We start from the raw sequence: 14453 nt of genomic DNA on the forward strand, positions 1-14453 counted from the left end.
TGCTGGTAGCAGTTCACCTGCCCGTTTGGTGTGTGGAACAGGGAGCTCCATGCTGGCAGAGTGATCCTGGTGTCACTCCGCAGACAGAGACTAGCAGAGCTGGTGGAGGTCCACCCAATACAACTGCTCCTAGCCTGCTGCAAAGGGGATTTGGATTGTACCTTTAGTAACGGGGCTGATGGGATATGCCTTTAAGCCTTAACAGCAATTGAATCAGACTGAGTGGCTGGATGTGGCCAATAGCTCTTGTTTTTTCTTCCAACACCATGGTTTTCCTAACATTCTTAGCCTAAATAGTAATCATATCTTCACTTCCCAACTATTCTGCAATAATCTCTTACACTGTGTTTGAATAAATCATTTTAAGATTAAGGCAACCAACTCTACTGTAGAACTGAGGTTTTGTGGGACATCTGTACTCTTTTGTGGGACATCTGTACTCTTTTGTGGGACTGGATGAGTTTTAATTTTTAAATGCTGGGGTGCACAGTATTTGAGACCCCTATCAAGCTGAACCTTTAATATTAAGTAATGTACATTCAGTCTTTGACTTTCTGCCCTAACTCCAAATCACAAACTTGCAAGCTCAATTTACCTGAAGTTCATAGCCTTGGCTCCTTAATTAGCTATGGCTTTTAGACTCAAACATAGCATAAAAGATTAAATAATCCATCCTGCCTGCTCACTGGGCCTTGGTAGAATGATGATCATGATCACTTCAAAGGGCAATGACTAATATGTCAACCTTGAATAAAATATAGAAAAGTAACTGCTCTTCAGAAACTAGCATGGCAAGATGGCTACCATACCATCAGTATTTCTTGACAGAGTGAAGAAATCACAAGATATGAGTTAACAACAGTTTTTCAAGTGTCGTTACAGTTTTATTGCTCCATCTGATACTGCTGCTGCTTTTAATAATACTCATGGATTTCTAAATATAGCATAACTTTCTTCTTATCCTGGAGTGGGCATCTAAGGTCAACTTCTTAAGACAGTCTAATCTTATCTGAAAGATAACTTTTAAGTATGAACTTTCCAATGCTGTGCTATCCAAAATAAACCTTAATGGCTCCTGATCACTTACATGGGCTGCAGCCCTGCACATTGTCTACCTCCCACTGAAGTCAGGGGGATTTACTTTATTTAAGGCGGTTATATATTGCTCTTCAAATACTTAGCACAAAACAGTTTACAATCCAAATTAAACAACAACAATAATATAAATAACATAATATAACAAATAACACATACAAAACAATATAGTGAAAAACTTCATTTCCAGTGAAGTACAACTTCCTTTGAATAATGGTCTTTAAGGTACCTGGTCCTAGTCATAAAGTTAAAACCAGTCCCTTGAATTGAACATGGAAACAAACAAGCGGTATAGGTTTCTCAGAACTAGTAATATGTTCCTAGTAGGCCATCTAGCTAAATTCTGCTCCTGTATTTTGAACTAACTGTATCTTTCTTACAGTCTTAAAGGGCAGCCCCGTATAACACAGGATAGTAGTCTAAATGAGATTTCACTAGGGTTTGGATCTACATTTCCTAACCATCTCTGTCCAGGAGAGCTGACAGCTGACACAAGCTGCTAAGTACTCTGTGCCAACCAGGGACCCTTCACCTCACATGACAATGTTTGATCAAGTACTGCTACACTGTAAACCTGACCTTCAAAGGGGCTGCAATCTCATACAAAACAGCTTGAACCCCCCTTTTCAAAACAAGGGAACGACCCACCCACAGTGCCTTTGAATTATTAGGTGCCTTATGGATGCTGCTATGACAAATTTGAATTACACACAGGTGATCATTAGGAAAGGAATAAAAATGCCATTATACAAATGTATGGTACAACCACACTTGGAATACTGTGTAGAGTTTTGGTCACCACACTTCAAAAAAGATACTGCAGAGTTGGAAAAGGTGCAGAGAAGGGAAACCAAAATGAGCAACTATCCTATGAGGTACACTCACTCTGTCTGAAGATTTATAGATCAGAAAAAAGGCTAGTTGGTGGTAGGGACACATAGAGTGTATACAATTATGTGTGGTGCACAGAAAGTGAATAGGAAGTTTTTCTTCCTCTCATATAATGCTAGAATCTTGGGCCATCCAATGAAGCTGAATGTTGAAAGTTTCAGGACATAGAAAGGAAGGTACTTCTTCACAGAGCGCACAGTTAAACTATAGAATTCGCTCCCACAGGAAGCAGTAACGGGCACCAACTTGGATGGCTTTAAAAGGGGATTAGATCAATTCATGGAGAATAAGACTATCAATGGCTACCAGCAACGCAACAATGGCTATGTTTTATTTTTATTTCACAGATTCATAAACCACTTTACAGCCTAAGCCATCAAAGTGGTGTACAAGGTAAAACCAAGATAAAATACTTTTTTTTTTGCTAATTCTAGAATTTATATTCTTAGTGTATACCTCTTAGTGATTTCAAAAAGCTGTACAATATGTGGGACAAACTGAATTCTGTGAGATCCCATAACAAGTGCCATTGGTCAAAACAGTTTCTCCCCCCCCCCCATGGCACAGGCCATGCAGATAAGATTGGAACCACTAGATCACTATGCCCCCAAATCCTAAATTGCATAGCCAGTCTTGGAGGATACTATGGCTGATGGTATCAAAAGCTACTGAGAATCAGAAGAATCAACAGTCAAGACTCCTCCCTCTTTTCCAGTATAGGCCTGGTAACATAGGGAGTTTATATGCTAAAACCAGGCCTGAAACCAGGTTTAAATAAGTCTAGAACAGTGGTGGGAAATCTCAGACAAGGTCTCTCTGTTCAGCCCTCAGAATTCTGCTCTGCGCCCTCACCTAGTGTTTTTGCCTAGCTGAAATGTGTCCCTGAAATGTAATACCGCCTCTCACTTGCATGGATGGAGAGTGGTGCGTGTCTGACCACACTCACATTTGCCATACACACACACAACTGGAAGATTGCTTACTGGGGAATGTGGCCATTAAGCTGAAAAAGGTTCCCCACTCCTGGTTTAGAAGATCAGTTTCATCCAAGAGACTCCAGAGTTGCATAGCCACCACTCACTCAGGTACTTTGCCCAAAAGAGGTATCTGTGCCTGGCTGATATTTGTTACACTCCTTAGGGTCCAGAGTTGTTATAATTCTCAGAGTTCTTAAGGAGTAGTTGTCCCAACTGACTTCTTAAAGGAATGCCGGAAGGACTGCGCCCTCTTATAAAGACACATTTTCCCAGACGCAGCCAGTCTATTCCCTCTGGTTAGCTACTATTAGGGAATAAGGCCAAGGCTCGAACATGCAAGTGGTTGGCCATACCCCCCCAAGAATCCTGTCTACATCCTCAGCCTGCAACTAGAACCAGCTCCTTTTCGGAGACTAGCTCAAAAATAAATATCCCTAAACGTTAATTTAGGAGCAGTTATATGTTGGGATGTTCAACTAAAGTTAGTCAACTCTATTAATTTTAGTGGGTGTAATCTGAGCAGGACTGGCACTGAAGATCACCCTTGGTTAGTAATTTCACAGTAGCTATGCTATTATGCAGCTACGGGTGGACTTTGGGGTCAGGTGGGGGAGGGAATGACTAGAATGTGGCAGATGATGGGGGCATTGGCAAACAGACTCCATGTCAGCATCTGGGCTGGCATGGGTATGCAGGGCCCACCAGGGCTGTTGTTGGTTGCCAAACCATCCTCTCACCTTATATCTACAATATTTTTTTATAGTTAGGAGGTGGCCAGCCACATGGATACAGATGCTGGTTTTATTATTTTTATTTTATTATCCTTTCCCACAACAAAATGATGCTTATTCTCAAGTAAATATACAGCACCAGGAAAGCAGAAGCAAATTTCATCCCTGTAGTCTAGCAGATGCTATGATTTAAGTGAGATCTGCACGTGCTCAACAGAATTTTCATTTTAAAAAAATCAAGGTTGGCAACTGTGGGCTTTTTTTCTTTTTGCTCTAACATATCAGAAATCTAAAAGTCATTGTAAAGTATTGAATTCTGATGGGGATGGTGGAGAACCAAAATATGTTGTGTTTCACAAGCGAAGTAATGCACACGATTGTTTAAAGGCTCCCTAACCCCTGGTAAGACAATTAAATTCAGTGTCTAAAATCACCTACTAGATCTGTAAATTACAGCAGTGTGAATTAGCTGTTTAACTTTAAAAAAAAACTGCTTTAAAAGTTTCACTCAATTTGACATGAAAAATTTCCCACTTTTTCTTTTTTGAAGTTAATTTCCCCCCTCCTGCTTGTCATTGTGCTGCTGTACTTAGATGCTCAAGGTGTGTATGCATTAAGTTAACCCACCCATCCCAATTATATAAGCCACTTCTGTAAAAGAAAGTGACTTTCAGGAATCTTGCTCAAGTTTAAACAAGACAAGTATCTGATATTATCCTCACTCTTTCTAAACCAAGTCAACTTTATACTAAGTAAATTGTCTGAACAAAACAGAATCTTTAGAGATGCTTCCCCGTTTTCTTTTTTTAAATTGCAGCTGCAGAATTGACAAACACACCAGCACAAACGAGATTGTCTTAGAAAAACTGCTCAGTTGAGATGCTTAGCTCTGATGTGTCCGTTTGTTAACCAAAGCTCAGTATATGAAGATAATAACTGAGTTGGCAGATTTTTCTTTAATCTTGGGTGTGTATCTGTCTCTGGAAGGAGCTCTTCCATATATTTACCTTTCCTTGCCCTAAGGCATAGGGAAAGATGACAAGTGGACTTTAATTAGTTATTTGCATTTGTTGCAGGAACCTTAAAAGAAATAGCCTGCAAGCTGCTTTTTAATGGAACTTATCTAAGAGCTAAGTAAGACTGCTTATGAAAAAGCATGAGGTGGCAGTGGGGGGAGGGAGAAGAAAAAAGGCACTATACTAATGCCAGGAGAGATCAATATATTACGTCAATGTACATGGGATGAACCCTGGCACTGAAAATCACTTCTGGCCTCAATTCTAGAAAAACCCAGGTCAAATTAAATGGAGCCTGGGAGGAGAAGGTAAGGATGCTCACCTGTGAAGTTATGCAGTTTTATTGTATACAGATACTAGCAGAGGGTTTTTGGTAAAAAATGACGTGCCAGTACTCGTATCTTGATAAAAGTGCAATGGGTGCCAGTACAAAATGGCTGCCATGGGCAGCAAAAAAAAAAGAGGTGCTGGTACTCTGTACTGGTGACTACTTTCAGAAAAAAAGCCCTGGGTGCTAGTATGCTCAACAAGAATTGCTATTTTGGCTTTGGTCAATTAGAATCTGTAGAGGAAAACCAGTAATGAAAGGCTCATAGACAACTGTGGCCCCCTGTGCAAAGGAATCCAGTATGTTTCTTTTTGGTTTTTCATAGTAAAAAGTCACCATGCTTCTTCATCCCTTGGAGCTTTGTTCTTAAGTTTGTAAACCCAGAATAGCTGGATTTTTTTAACCTATGTGTTTTAAAATGTAAGATTAGATTTTTACCCCTTTAAAAGAAGTGGTTCTTACAATGAGGTACTGCAATAGCCAGGCTGCAAAACCCTTTTGAAGGCTAGAAAATTTTGTGACCTTATTTGCAACAGGACAGATTCCCCTCTATGGATTCACTTATAGGCTTGAAAACCATGGTTGTTTCATCCAAATGGATCAACTAAGGCAGCTGTATGAATTATCTTGGCATTTAAACTTCCACAAACTAGATCCTGCTTTGGCTGATCGAACTTGGAGGAGGGAGAGGGGAAGCACCTTATAGCAGGGGTGGGGAACCTCAGGCTTGGGGACCATATGTGGTCCTCCAGGCCTCTCTATGTGGTCCCTGGAAATCTCTCCAAGCCAATCCCTTCTTTGCAGGCCACATCCATTGTTTTGTACCTTAACTGTTTTTGTCTGGCTGGGTATGTGTTCTTGAGCTCCAATAATGCCTCTTGCTCATCTGGATGGATAGAGAGGAGTGTGTGAGGGTGTGCAGAAAGTGGACTACTGTACAAAGGTAAATTTACATTCATTGCTCTGCCCGCTTTTGCCTCTGGCCCTGCCCACCACTGGTATGTGGCCCTTGAACGATTGCCCAAGAGGGAATGTGGCCCTTGAGCAGAAAAAGGTTTTCAACCCGCCTTAGAGGATCCAAAAATTCAGCAATCTATTGGACAACCTCAAAAGCTTGGTAAACTTCATTTCAGCATTAACACGGCAGCCATTTCATGCCACTATCTCAAAAAGAAGTTCCCTACATGTTCATCATAAAAGCCTTCAAACAGGATATGATACTTTAAACAAGTGGGCACCCAACAATACCCTGGCTGCTGCTACATAGCAGACATTTCTAAATTCCTTTCACTTAAAAGTTTCTTTCTTCTGTGGTTGAGGAGAAAGCTGAAAACTAGCGGTATAATTGCTAACCACCAGACCAGTGGTTCTCAAACTTTTTTGGTTCGCAGTGCACTGTAAAACATAAACAATTTCTGGTGCACTTTGTGTACAAAATTAAAAATGTATTAATATATTTTAGGGCCTAGCCTAGCTATTAATTGATCATGGATGTAATAAATCTCTATACAAATGGGTTTATTCTCATTTTTAAAATATACTTTCATAATATTCGCAGCACACCTAGCCACCTCTTGCAGCGCACCAATGTGCCGTGGCGCACCGTTTGAGAATCACTGCACCAGACACTAAACTTCACTGGGATAAAGTGATTTTAGTACTTCATATCAAGGAAGTAATATTACTACTAGATCTGTACACAACTTTTAAGGGTTCAAACTGCTCTAGCTGTATTCCTTACAGCAACCCTGTTATGTAGATCAGTATAATTTCCCACTCATTACTACAGATGGGGGGGGTTGAATCTTGAGGGTGTGTGTGTTTAAGGCCACCTAGTGAGTCCATGGCAGAGGGTTATTTGAACCAGAGACCTCCTGATTCATAATTTGTCTCTTTAGCTACTACATTCCTTATTACACTTCCCCTTGCCCACATCATATTATTAAGCCAGTGTGATGCAGTAGCTTGAGAATACTAGATTGGAGATGGGAAATCCATATTCAAATACTTCGTCAACTATGAAACTCACTGCATCTAATCACCATATTTCACTCCAACTTCCTGCATAGGGTGATTGTGATACTAAGAAAATAACTCCCGCTTCCTTCTTTCCCAGTGACTTAGAGGAAGAAAAGCATGTGGGCTGTGAAACCAAGTCATGTGTGGATTAATCTCTTCTCACTTTACCTCCAACCCTGAAATTGATCCCTAAATAGGACAGACGTAACACTGATAAAAGGTACTTAAGGAAACTATTTCCTGGTCCAAATATACTCTAGAGCAGGGGTTCCCAAAACGTGGTCCATGGACCACGAGCTTCAATCGGATGGTCCACAATATGTCTGTGAAGAACATGTACAATCTGAATTCTATAGAATTCTATGGTATTCAAATTGCTATCCAATAAAATACAATATAAGAAATAAAAGCAATAAAATACAATTAAAATCATATAGCATCTAGCACAGCACATTGCAATTGCTATAAGATGCCATTGTACAAAAGGGAAAAAAATCATTAAGTGGTCCACCAAGACCCTCAATTTTCAAGTAGTCCATGGAGAAAAAAGTTTGCGAACCACTGCCCTAGAGTGTTAAGAAGTCATATCAAATGCTGCTGCTTTATGTAGGCTGCCAGCTAGGCCCAGAGTGCACATAATGCTAAACTATGGCTTAGTACTATGCGGAGAAGCCTTCACAAGCTTCAGCAAAGTGTCGGGCTTGTGTACCAGACCCGTCCCCTCACATGTAGCTGGGAGGTGGGCTTCTGCCTAGTTTTGCTTTTAGCTTGCTTGAACATTACCAATGAACTGAGGATTGTGGTTTACAACAAACAATGGTGAGTTACTGAACAACCTGCTTCAAATCACCAGTTATAAAACTAGCTTGTTTAACTAGCCATTGTTTGTGGTAAACCATCCTGGCCACATGGGAGGGAGGCACAACTCCGCTGCTTCACTGAGGTTCATCAGCTCCTCCACACAGCACTACACACAAGCACATGTGCTATCTTCAGCAGATCCAGCATTATAGAACCTGGAAGTAAGCAAAGACAACTACAGAGGGAAACTATGAAAGTACGCATGACTTGACCTTTTAACCTGCAGTATTATGCCCAAAACTTCTGCCTGTATCCCATCAGATTCTTCCACAGAATAGGCTCTTGTATATTATTACCAGAAGTACTAAAGGGTCAAGAAAAGCACACATACAAATTTCTTTCCTGGTTTATCTGGTACTGGGCAACAGAATTTGTTTACTGACCAAGGGCTGTACTTCAGTGAAGAAAGAAAGACCCTATTTTTAGCCAATTACCACAGTATATCCAGCCATGTTTCTTATAATCTATTGCTTCACGAAAAAAAGTCTATACACCATTTCTTACTTCACCTGTGCTTTGTCCTTGGACAAATGATCATGCAAACACCATAATGGTTCTAACGTGGCTTTGTTAGAATCTGATGGCAAAAGTTCAGAATTTACTTCAAGCTAGTAACCCAAGAGTAATGGGTGAAAGGGAACAACATGCTATGACGAGCACACCCCAGGATTCCCTAGCAGCATAAAAAAGGACTGGTAGCTCATCATAAGCCACAGTAAAAAGTACTGTGAAACGCTCTGTATCCTGATCTTTCAAACAGATCCACTGCAAGTAACATAATGCTCCAATAATACCAATGTTTGCTTTTTTTCTGCTTTGCTCACTTGGCTTGCCAACAATTGATTTTCTACTCCACCTTTTAGGGCAAGTTCACTATGGAGCAGATATTCCTTGGACAGGAAAACTTCTGGGGCCTGTCTGGAATAATACTCATGGTTAACTTTTACTGGCTTACGGCAAGGATGGGGACCCTGCAGCTCTCTAGGTGTTGTTGGTTATTTGGCTCCCATAATCCTAGGCCAGCATAGCCAGTGGTTAGGCTCCTATTAGCTTATGGGAAGCAAGTGGAAATTGCCTTTTGTTAATGTAGTCTCCATACCATGTGTTGAAGTCAATTCTAAACACTGTATAACCATATTCTTGTTTTAAGGACTTCTCCATGCATCATACCAAGCTGCCTAGGCAAGTGATTAACAATGTATATAATAATTTAAGGCTATAATCCAGTGCAGTTTGGTGTCCTTACGCCTGTTGATTTTAATGAAAATAAGCATGCCTAACTCCACAAAGGATAATGCTGCATGTAGATTATCGGTATATAAGTTCAATACCATCAGCTAGCCTATACTAGTTTAACTAGTTATACAAAAATAAATTACCTGCCAACAAAGACTGAAAAAAATCAACTTACTGAAGTGAAATGTCACCTTTTGTACTGATGGAGAAGAATTTCCATGGTCCAACAGAAACAAAACCATGTCTTAACATTTTTATTATGTTTATTGAGAAGAGGAGAACGGGCTTTTGGAAGGCATAGAATGGTGTAAGAAAAAACAGCTAAAAAAGAAGTAACCTTAAGGAAAATTGTGGTGATAGTGAGGCATATAGGAAATGATCACACTGGGGAAAATGGTTAGGCACTTTCCCTGAATTTTCAGGGTTTTTGTTTGCTTGTTATTAAACAAAAGTGTGTGCAGTCACTATTCTACTAAAATAGTAAGTGGGAACCTTCTATTAGCTCCCACTGTTCTGGTAAAAAAACAGCTCATGTTGCCCTTCCCTCTATACCCTTTAACCTCTCATTACCATAAAAATTCTGGTTAAAGGTCTGCTGGACACTGTGGCACATCAAAGCAAAGTTGATATAAGTCAACAGATAAAGGAAATGGAATTTGAGAAAGAAAGGTAGGGCTACCTTTGAAGATGGTTCGGAAGCTACAGCTAGTGCAAAATGTGGCAGCCAGATTGCTAACAAGAACCAAGCGGTCGGAGCATATAACACCTGTTCTGGCTCGCCTGCACTGGCTTCCAATATGCTTCCGGGCCAGATTCAAAGTGTTGGTACTAACCTATAAAGCCTTATATGGTGCGGGACCACGATACCTGTCGGAACGCCTCTCCCGATATGCACTGGCCTGTACATTACGGTCTACTACGAAGGCCCTCCTCCGGGTCCCGACCCATAGGGAGGCCCGGAGAGTGGTGACAAGATCTAGGGCCTTCTCAGTGGTGGCCCCCGAACTATGGAATAGTCTCCCCGAGGAGGTGTGCTTGGCGCCGACATTATCATCTTTTCGGCGCCAAGTTAAAACCTTCCTCTTCTCTGAGGCATTTTAATTTAAGTCGACTTAATTTTAAACTGTTGTATCTGATTTTAGATTGTATAGTTTTTATATACTTTGTTCTATTAGATTGTGTAATTTTTATTGTATTTTTCTGATGTTCACCGCCCAGAGAGCTATTGCTAGTTTAATTGTTAAGTTTAATTAATAAAATAATAAATAATAAATAAATGGTCTAGGAATTGTTGCACAAAAGGGTGAAGTATCAAGGAAGGGCGACCTATGAAAAAAGCCATGTTGTAAACAGATGACAAGCACCAGTGTTGTGGATTACTGAATGTGATCTACATCAGAGTGTAAAGAAAGATAACAAAGTCCAAGACAAGATAAGGTAGGGGTAGGTATCAGACTAACTGGCATTTTATAAAAGGATAAAGTAGGTAAGTGCAAAGGGACACAGAATAAATCTTTTATGGGATAGCATAATGAAAGGATGGCCAAAATACGTCACTAACACTGAGTGTAAGATCTGAGAAAGAAAGCAGGGTGGATAAATGGCACAGGTAAGGGAAACTACAAGAGTTGACAGTGTATGATATCTGAAATATAGACAAACATGAAAAGATACCAGGTCAGACATGATCTATTGCAGCTATCCCTAACCTGTTGCCTCCCAGATGTTGTTGAACTCCTATCATCCTTGACCATGCTGGCTGGGGCTAATGGGCCTCTGAGTCTAACATCTGGAGGGCACAAGGCTTGAGAAGACTGGCCTACTTAAGAGAAAATAGCTAACTCTGGGCCAAAGCCAGTCTGTGGAAATAGAAAACAGCAAGTTTTGATGCAGAAAAGAGGAAGGGAGAAAAAGAGGCAAAGCCACCAGGAATAAAGAGAACAGGTGCCAGTTTTGGAGTAATGATGAATGGACTATTTTTGTTGGCACTGGAAAAACATATATACTGTACTTTTAAAATAAACAAATTTTAAAGACCAGGTGAATTAAAGCTAGGGAGGGAATCATAGTTAGCAGCTGTGTTTGTGTGCAATCACGCTCAACCTGAACGTACCTAAATTTGTTTATTCCCTTACTCCTCCACTTTCATCACTTCATCCCTTTTTTGCGTTGTTTTCTATTATTGCAATTGTAAGCAGGGACCTTTTCCCTCCCCACCGCCAAAAATTCAAGTAGATAATAAAAAATCGACACGAAAAGATGACAGGGCGAGCGAACAGGAAGATTTCACAGAAGATGAATGAGCAGAGGAATGCCGATAGACACGGCCAGGGAGAATAATGAGGGTCAATGTGGGGGAACGCGCGGGAGGGGAGTAGGAGGAAGGGAATGGACTCTTCAGAAATGGGGGCGGGGCTTGTTTGCGTCTCCCCTCCCCTCCGGCCGCCCCTCCTCTTTCTCCTCACAAATCCCAAACCCACCTACCCACCCCCACCTCTTTCAGTCCCCATTACCTGCTATTGGCGAGGCTCTCTCCTTTTCCGGGCTCGGTAGGCGTGTGTGTGTGTGTGTGTGTGTAAATATATACATATATATCTGCAGGAGACCGAGCTTTCTTCTTTTCGTCCCCCTCCCCGGGCCTAGAGGCGAAGCCGCCTCCCCCCTATCTCGGCCCGCGTCTAGGCCCGTGCTGGGCCATGGCGGCCACCGCCGCCAGCAGCACCACAGCCGTTGGTTCTTCTGGGCTCGCGCCGCGGGCGTCAAAAAGAAGGGGGGAGGAGGAAAGAGAGGAGGAGGAGGCGGAGGCCTGCGCGCCCGTACGCAAGCGCTCTCGCGCAGCGAGGTGGAGGGGGGATTGGGGGAGGAGGCGGCGACGATGGCGCGGGGCCACTCACGCGCTGGCTAGGTAACTGGCGCGCGGGGCCCAGGCGCTCAAGCTCTCCTCCTCCCCCCCCCCCCGCCACCCTTCACTCCAGCCTAGCCGGGCACTTTGTTTGTGTCCCACAATGCAACGCGGCGTCGGCTGTTGTGAAGGGACGGGTGGAGGGAGGGTTCGGAGTGTGAAAGGAGTGGGCGGGCCCACAAGCAACCAGAGGGGGCGGGCCCACAAGCAACCAGAGGGGGCGGGCCCAAAGCCGGAGGAGGAGAAGGCGTAGCGTAGTGTAGGCGCGTGTGGGAGTGGGAGCGCGCCGGCGCCGAGCCGCAAGTGGAACCTGCGCGGCTCTCTGAAGAAGTCAGTTGAACTACCTTTGAGCGTATTCCCTGAGAAATGTCTGCGGTGGTGTAATTAAATATATTTGTTAAATCTGTAGCCCGCCCTTCCTCCCAGGAGGAGCCCAGGGCGGCTTTTTTTTAAGGTTGAATTTTGTTTATTCCATCATGGGAAAGATACAAAAAAACCCATTATATACACACAGTGGTCAAATCAGATCATATTATTTGGCAAATTAATGACTAATTAAATAAATATACACGACCAAACGGTCAGTTCTTCCCTGGCAACGGGGATTATTATTTAATTTTACCACTCAGCTCTCGAGGCTGTTACGCGGTAATCACAGGCTTGTGTGCACCCTCTGTTGCGGTGCCGTGCGCTTGGCTTCCCCCCCCCTTTAATGAAGCTTCACTCCTGGGTAATTAATAGTGCAATCCAATACATGTCTACTCAGAAGTAAGCTTCATAGGGTTCAGTGGGACTTACTCCCAGGTAAGTGTGCATTGGACTGCAGCAGGAGTGTAGTCTTCCGAGGTCTTAGACCCCTTACTTTTTGGGGAGCAGGGTCCCTATGTTTCCAGCATCCTACCAGCCAGTAAGCATGAAAGGGGAAAGTGTTAGCCACTGAGAAGAGTCTTCTAACATGCTTCCTTGTCCTTTCCTGCTGATTTGAGTCAATCAGAGTGAAAGGCAGTGAATCAGCCACTGTGAAGACTCTTCTCAGAAGCTAACACTCCCCTTTCATGTTCATTTACTCCTAGGGACATCTGTTGTTGTGGGAGAAGGCATTGACAAGGATCTCATTCTCAACCCAGTAAGAAAAAAAATTGGGAGGGTGTGTGGCTGTGACTATCATGAAGGGAACCTGCACTTCTGAATTTGCCACTACGTTATTGGGTTGCCACCTAAGGCTGCAATCCAGTACATGTCTACTCAGAAGAAAACTCCATTGGGTTCAATGGGACATACTCCCAGGTAAGTGTGTATTGGATTGCAACCTAAGGCTGTAAGTCTAAAATCACATATGGGGCAGGGGGTATGTCTCATTGGAGGCAGTGAGGTTTACTTCTGAGTAGACATACCAATAGAGTTGCTACAAGCTACTGAGACTGAATCTGTCCAAATTTTGACAAAACATTGTCAACAAATACGGAAAACTAAACAATGGCCCACTGACTGGAAGCTTTCAATATACATCCCAATTCCAAAGACAGGAGATTCCAGGGAATGCAGTAATTATCGAACTATTACCTTAATATCCCATGCAAGTAAAGTAATGCTCAAGATTCTACAAGAAAGGCCCTTACCATATATGGAGCAAGAAATGCCAGACGTCCAAGTTGGATTTGGAAAGGGAAGAGGCACCAGAGATCATATCGCAAACGTACATTAGATAATGGAACGGACCAAGGAATTTCAGAAGAAAATCACCCTGTGCTTTATAGATTACAGCAAAGCCTTTGATTGTGTGTAGATCATGAAAAACTATGCAATGCCGTAAAAGAAATGGGGGTGCCACAGCATCTGATCTGATGCACAACCTATACTCTGGACAAGAGGCTAATGTAAGGACAGAATATGGAGAAACATTGATTTTCAATCAGAAAGGGTGTGAGACGGGTGTATTTTATCAACCTACTTGTTTAATCTATACGCAGAACATATACGGAAAGTGGGATTGGACCAAGATGAAGGAGTTGTGAAAATTGGAGGGAGAAATATCAATAATTTAAGATATGTAGACAATACCATACTCTTAGCAGAAACCAGTAATGATTTGAAATGAATGCTGATAAAAGTTAATGAGGAAAGCACAAAAGCAGGACTACAGTTGAACGTCAAGAAGACTAAAGTAATGACAACAGAAGATTTATGTAACTTTAAAGTTGACAACAAGGACATTGAACTTGTCAAGGATTATCAATACCTTGGCACAGTCATTAATCAAAATGGAGACAATAGTCAAGAAATCAGAAGAAGGCTAGGACTGGGGAAGGCAACTATGAGAAAACTAGAAAAGGTCCTCAAATGCAAAGATGTATCACTGAATGCTAAAGTCTGGATCATTCAGACCATGGTATTCCC

General features: G+C 42.2%; 1 protein-coding gene across 3 annotated transcripts in view; it reads right to left on the bottom strand.

Moving 5' to 3' along the window:
- The window catches only part of ZBTB44 (zinc finger and BTB domain containing 44), a 38848-nt gene extending 26652 nt beyond the window's left edge, over positions 1 to 12196 (bottom strand). For 2 of the 3 annotated variants that reach the window (XM_061592695.1, XM_061592696.1), the window contains exon 1: positions 11668 to 12194. Coding sequence is in view for 1 of the 3 variants with exons in the window: in XM_061592697.1 (XP_061448681.1) it covers positions 11668 to 11743 (76 nt within the window). In the remaining 2 variants the exon portion in view is untranslated. Of the gene's footprint in view, positions 1 to 11667 lie in introns of all 3 variants that reach the window. The other variant, XM_061592697.1, reaches the window with a different exon arrangement.
- Positions 12197 to 14453: the final 2257 nt, after the last annotated feature.

Source organism: Rhineura floridana, chromosome 12 (genome assembly GCF_030035675.1).
Source record: "Rhineura floridana isolate rRhiFlo1 chromosome 12, rRhiFlo1.hap2, whole genome shotgun sequence".
Taxonomy (NCBI): domain Eukaryota; kingdom Metazoa; phylum Chordata; class Lepidosauria; order Squamata; family Rhineuridae; genus Rhineura; species Rhineura floridana.